General features: G+C 45.8%; 1 protein-coding gene across 1 annotated transcript; it reads right to left on the bottom strand.

The window, feature by feature from the left end:
* Positions 1 to 26: 26 nt before the first annotated feature.
* Gsc (goosecoid homeobox) lies at positions 27 to 6,738 on the bottom strand. The gene is made up of 3 exons (XM_083099998.1): positions 5,272 to 6,738; positions 3,217 to 3,506; positions 27 to 395 (listed from the first exon to the last, which is right to left on the bottom strand). The coding sequence occupies exons 1-3, from the start codon at positions 5,801 to 5,803 to the stop codon at positions 186 to 188; spliced, it is 1,032 nt and encodes a 343-aa protein (XP_082956124.1). The 5' UTR covers positions 5,804 to 6,738; the 3' UTR covers positions 27 to 185.
* Positions 6,739 to 6,962: the final 224 nt, after the last annotated feature.

Raw genomic sequence — 6,962 nt, 5'->3', positions numbered from 1 at the left:
GCAATAATTTATTTCGGTATCGTACACATCCATCGTTACTCATATTTACAGTGATATTTACAGCGCAATTACGTATATACATGGTGGCTGTCGTTGATAAAAGCGCGGAAGCGCCGGGTCATCGTTTTCAATTTCCTCGAGCCATCGATGACCGAAATTTGCCTCGTCTCGTCCTCGGGATCGCACTACGCCACCTCGAGATCGGAGCTGTCCGTGTCTTGCTCGAGCTTCTGTTGTTGCTGCCTGCTTAGGCTCAAACGATCGCCCACCATCACCGTCGCCGCGGCACCGCCGTCGTCGGTGCGTTGACGCTGCTCCAGCTGCAGCTTCCGCAGACGGTCCTGCTCCTCTCGCTTCTGCTTCCGCCACTTGGCGCGACGATTTTTGAACCACACCTGAAACGAGCACGATTCGACGGGGCGTTCAAATTAGACGAAAATTTGTGCGAATTAATCCTTTATACATATTCGGTAGCGCAAAGTTAAACAATTCTTTCCAAGAGAGAGGGAGAGAGATGATGTAAAAAATATAGCGTAAAAAAATATAGTTTCGTTGTGTTTTTTTTCCAAACCATTTTTACATGTTATTTTTTACACTGATAAAAAACTAAAAGCTTACATTTATAGATAAGAAAATCATGTTGCCCGAGAGCAATGTAATCGAATGAAGGATTAAATAGAGTTTATTTTTTATCCGCGGATGAGAGCGTAATTCACAAATTAATAACTGAAATCATAATAGTCATGATAAACTATAAAAAGAAATGAAAAGTTACGTGCAAAATATAAGTAAATTGCACAAGTAATTTAATCATATAGTTTTTAAAAGTAATGAACTAATGCCATCAATTTTGACGTATCAATTACGAATTAAAACGATTATTTGCAAAGTCAATAAACGACAGTTGAATGTTTGATAAATGTAGAATTTTTTCAAACTCGTGATTGCAAGATAAATCACACGCACCCGCGTGTACTAGAGATATTGTCTAATGAAGTAAGGAAAGACGCGAGATGTACATCAAACGAATTCCCGCCGCACTCGGAACACGCATTTGTCCCTCACGCCTGTCTGAATCAATTCGAATGAAAACCGACAATCAATATTCCACCCCTACTCGCTCGCTCGTTTTGCTGCATTAGCTATTGTAATAGCCCGACCCTCGTTCATTTTAAAGAGTTTTTCGCCAACCGAGATCGCTGTATCTCGCAAACTTTCCGCATGACGTAAAATTGTGTCATTTCACGCGGATCCTCGAAAGGTTCCGTGTAAACTTGTCAACGGCAATTTGAATAGTAATATTAATATTCGTAGAGATGCGACTCTAATTAATCCATCGTCCATCTTTACACGTCCGATCTGTTGTCGAATAAAATACGGTCGGGCACCGATAGTTTTCGAGACGTTGTTTCCCTACATCTACCTTCGGATCCAACATCGGAATCGACACGATCTTGAAAGTACACAAAACAGTGCCTTGGGTTTCTTCTGACCCGTTCCTAGTTTTTTCTTTGTCCTCTTCAGTGCACCCTCTCTCCCCCTGCTTTCCCTTCCCCGTTTCTACTACCGCGGACGCAGCACAAGAGTCGCTATTTTACTAATTCTGTGCAAACACCGTGACTCTCTCGCTCCGAGAATCGGCCCAGGCGCAGGTATATGTTGTTCCAGCCTTTAAACACTCTCGAGATTCGAGGGACCTTCTCTTTGGCAAAGCCGACGCGACGCGGGTGGTCCCACGCGCGAGTGTGTCAATGATTCTCACGTAGAGTCCGTGATTATTCAACGGAATCATCGCCAGGATTTCCGTCAGGTGTCGGACAACGACGGGCTACTTTATGACAGCTCGCATCTCGCAATCCCCGTATTTAATTCTTCGCTCCCGCACATCTTATTGAATAACGTGTACTTGAAAATTGCAATAAGTAAATAATATGAAATATTATTTCAAAATAATTGATTTCAAAATAATTGAACGCAAAATTCGATCAGGTACTTTGGATGTTGATTTCAGCGCGAGATCATTAACATCGATTCGCAAATCGATTGAAAGAGAAGATCTTTGTAGAATCCGAAAGCACTATCTAAGCAACTCGAACGAAACGAATGTTAAAAAAAGATGCAGCTTTTTAATTACTCTTTGCGTACGTAATGTAAAAATCACAGAGATTACAATGTGACGCCTATCACGACAGATTGTGAAGCGAGATCGTTAATTACTGAAAAAATAACACTCATTGGGCGACACAATGAACCGCGCGATTTTTTATTGAAAGGTAAATTTATACGAAATTAAACGCGCGCCGCGCGTTTAAAACGCTCTCTCTCTCTGTCTCTTTCTCTCTCCCATTAGCTCGTGAAAAGTATACACCACATTTTATAGAGATTATAAATTGCGCTATCCGACACGCGTGTGCGTGCACGCACTCAGTGCCGGCGAAAGCGAACTCGATCGTATGTATAATTGAAGTAAACACATTATCGCTAAAGCTTTTAATCTAGCATGCAACTTGTTAGCTCAAGTCGACCGAGTGCCCCGATAAATACCCAGCGCGGTAAATTTTAATGGCCGCGTTAAAATATTATGGGCTTTTATGCATTAGGACGACAAACACGGACCGTTCCATCCCACTCAGGAACGGCGGCGGCGGCGGCGGCGCGCGAGCGCGTACAGTTTGCCGACATTACGTTACAAATTGTGCGTGCGGGCCCATCCGGACGGTCAATGTTTGTCAATCCGAAACCCAATATTCCGTTCACGGCTCGAGAAAGTAATTTGTCATCCGGGGGTGGCTCAAGACCGGCTGCCGCGCAACGCAACCTGGCCGCACGGTGAGAAACGGTAGTCGGTCCTCTTGTTTTCGGAAAGCGAATACAAGTTTGAGAAATATTGTCTCGATACACTTCTCGTTTTTCTGTACCAATATTCTAATTTTCCAACTTCCCAGTATATTTAATCCCTAATACGATGATTAATTATTTAAACAAGTTTACATCTCAATCATAATTGTAATGAAACTTAATTCTTTTCATTATATTTCAATAATTTCCAATTGGATTTATACATTTATTTTAGTTAAAAAATTGAGATTTAATTACTTTTGACAAGTCGCGACCATTATCAACTTCGAGTCAAACAAATCTATGATTAAAGTTAAAAAAAAATATAGGAAACATCGTGTATAATAAAATGTAAAATTAATGAGAAATTTGACCAACCTCGATTCTTTCCTCCTTGAGGTCGACCTGGAGGGCCAGTTGTTCACGCAGGAGCACGTCGGGATAATGCGTCTTGTCGAAGGTAGCCTCCAATTGTTCCAATTGTTCCTCCGTGAATATCGTTCGATGGCGACGTTTTCGCTTCGCCATCGGGCCCATTCCCGGATTGTTCGGATTTATTTGATAAGGATGGCCGGCGTGATAGAAGGCCGGCTGTCCGTGGAGGGAAACGCCGGCGGCGGCCATCGCCGCGACGTATCCTCCAGGATACAATCCTGGATATGCCGCGGCTGAAATTGAAAAAATGCGACGGAAGGATAATAAAACTCATTTGCCATAAAACTCATTACATCGTAACGTAATCCACTCCTGCGCATGCGACGCATGAATGATAAAGATTATCCGCGGTCGCGCAACGCCATTTCAACTTTGCGTCGCATTAAAAATTCAAACGTCCATTCTCGTTCGCGATTATAACATTAGGGGAGAATCGATTGTAACGAGGGATAACAATCGCGATAATTCGGGCAACAAATTGATGCAGCGGGACAAAAGGATCGCGATCCTTCGCGATACGGTCTATTTGCAACGATCGTCCCGATGACATTTTCTCGAATTGAAGATGAAGAAATTACACGAGAAAATTGCACGACGAGGTCGAACATTCCGCTGTTGGACGTGCGATGTTACGATTTGTAGAGCGACCCCATTCATTCGTGTTAGGGATAAAAAGGTCGCCAAGAGCGCCCGCCACGTCCCCGGGGACGTTTTACTTTAAAATCTCGAAGAAAGCTGCTTAAACGCGACGTTGCGTATGAAAATGTGGGGACGGTAAAAATTTCTGCTTTTACTTGCAACGCGTTTTCACTCACTTTCTCTCTCCTTCTTTCTCTTTCTCGCGTCTACATGCCTTCTCTTCGCGTTCTTCCAGCAGAATTGCACAAGGAGCTAGATCGTTCATGCATGATCGAAATGGATTGCGGATTTCATCTCGCAATATCCTCGATGCAAAAGAGAGAAAGCGCTGGGTTTCCTTGAGGGAAAAATACTTAAAGCCCCCGCGGGCGTATAAAGGAAGTTTTGACGCGTTTCGCACCGAGTCTCTTGGGATTTCACGTAGGGTCTTCCATTTTCGCAATGGAAATTGTTAAATGTCTCCCTATCGAACAAAATACGTTTGACAACACCTACAGCAGATTGATAGAATCTGTACAAGGTGATTTTATATTGAAAGCGATAACAACTCGTGAAAAGCAATTATATAAGACGACGATGACGAAGAGAAAGATTTTGAATAATTTTAAAAATAAAGATGACGGATATATTTGATATGAATAAACATGTATAAAATTCTTTAATCATGGTAAAATTAAGTCAAATGTAAGCGTATGAGATGACAATCTCATTATTGGTATATATCGTGAGAATTATTTATACATACGCATTGTTTTGATTGGAAATAAAATTGTTCTTTTTTTAGAATTCTAATTTTTTTCAAGTTTAAAATTAATTAAAATTTCTAAATTTAAAAAAATGATTTATCAATCTACTTACGAAATTCATAAAAATTAGTTCCTTTCGTCGAAATTTCCATAAATGTTTATTAAGTGTATTGCAAGAAAATTTGATAAAAATTTGATAGTTTGATGAAAATATAATTAATTGCAAACAATTTTAAACACTTATCCAAACATATTATTATTTCTATCGCTTGCTCAACTTTATCCCGAGAATTCGGTAATTTAATATAATTTCACGACAGGAACAATTTAATATCACGATACGAATCTACATTTATCGCAATCTTCATCTAAAATATCAAGAAAAATGTTTAGAGTTCAAATGACGTTAATCATAATTTCATGCACGCGTAAAGGGGAACCCGGACGCGCGAGAAGTCTCAAGAGACGTCTCGTAAAAGCCGCCTGAAAGAAGTCTAGGGGATTAGAAGGTCTCTTAAGCGTCTTCGCGGCCTCTTTCAGCGGCTCTCGGCACGCTCGACCGAAAGGAGTCACCCCGGGAGGGAATCTTCGGGGAGCGGGCCCCATTACCCACCGAGAAAATCCGCCGAGGTGAACGCCAAGTGATGCAGCTGCTGCTGCAGCGGATGCATCGCCGTGGTGCGACTGCCCGCCGACTCGATCGTTTCCGGCGTCTGGATCGCGGACGCGGCGACGGTGGTGGTGCTCGTGGGCGCGATAACGTTGCCGATCGGCCTCGGCGCCAGGATGCTGTCGATGGTGAAGAGCGACGTGGGGGACGACATGGTGGCGGAGGAGCCGCCCGGTCGCGAGGGGACCGACTCGCGTGGGTTCCGGTGGCGAGGAACGGCATCCCCCGCGGTACCGATCGGACTCCTGGCGAATGTCCTTTCGTCTCGCGCGGCGTCGGTCGTCTCGCTCGCGTTGTTGCGCCTCGTCGTCGCCGCGACGTGATTCTGACTACTCGCCTCGGGCGAGTAGCTGTACAGATAGCTGTTGTGGTGGCCGTAGCCGGATATACCGGGACCATCGTGCAGCGGACTCGACGGCTCCGTCATGGGCGAGCGTGATCTCGGCGAGTCGCTCGCATAAGTGCTCTCTACCATGATACCAGGTTCGTGTACGATTATATCGAGTGTATCGACGCGCTTAGCGAGGCTGAATCGAACTAGATATCAGTGTCCTAGGCTCCAGATAGATGCGCGGGAGACGAGCAGAAGGGTGCTCCGTTCTACCCTTCTCCTTTCGGCAACGTTACGTTTTCGCTCGCATTATGTAAGACCAAATTTCCTAGGACTTTTCGAGTTCGACACCGAGCGAATTCCCGGTTAGCGTCTGGCTTCTATTTTTTTTTTATTTTTTAGATAAGAGTGAGATGCGTCTGCGCGATCTCGTCGAAGCTCCTCCCTCGTGGACGATCGTTGATCGACGTCCCGTCGGCGCTCAACATCGGAGGCGACAGTCGCGAGGAAGGAAGGAACGATCCGATATCCAGAGATGCTTGGTTCCTCGCTGGCCGCACTTTATTCCACTTCCTCGCGGTTAAGCCGTCGAAGGGCGCCGTGGCGTCGTGATCCGATCGCGCCTAGCGTCGCGGGCACAAAGTGACATCTCCCCGATAAAGGATATCCGTGGACTAGCCATAGTGGTGGCCGACGACGCGGTGGTGCCGCGTGGACGCGCTTCCTTCCTGCCCTTCCCGGTCCTCGTCGCGCACAACCGACAAAGCCACCCCCGTAGCCCGGAGCCGCGCCAGCCGCGTCGGTGGCGGACAGAGAGACACCCTCGGCTGCCGCGTCGGGTTGGCGTGCGTTGTCCGCGATCGGGGCGTGGCTCTTTCTGGCTCCATCCACTTTTCCACCACCCGGTCGCGCGGTAGTAACCCCGTTTCTCCCCTTCGAGCGCGAACGAAACGCCGAGTGCGCGAGAGGGCGAGAGAGGATCGACGACGATGACGACGACGACGGCAACGACGACGACGAGGATCGCGTCGCGACGTTCAGGGGTGGGATGCTGCACCGCGACAACAGACATGCGAAGCAACGGGAGAGGGTGGTCGCGAAATAACTGTCTGAGGGAGAAAGGGGAGAGAGAGAGAGAGATAGAAGTAGGGCCGCGGAAGCAAACGACATATTTGCCGATGCATATTACCGGCCGAATCTCTCACCCTCTCTCCTTCCCCGTCGCTTAAACACACGATCGAATAGAGGAGCTTATATTTTCAAACCGTCTTAAATTTATGCTTTTAAAAAAAAGCAGAGATAT

Source organism: Camponotus vicinus, unplaced genomic scaffold, assembly GCF_025532165.1.
Source record: "Camponotus vicinus isolate PSW18456_S1 unplaced genomic scaffold, iyCamVici1.0 SCAF_1, whole genome shotgun sequence".
In the NCBI taxonomy this organism is placed as follows: domain Eukaryota; kingdom Metazoa; phylum Arthropoda; class Insecta; order Hymenoptera; family Formicidae; genus Camponotus; species Camponotus vicinus.
Note: the sequence above shows the minus strand (reverse complement) of the source record. Positions and strands in the feature narration are given on the sequence as shown.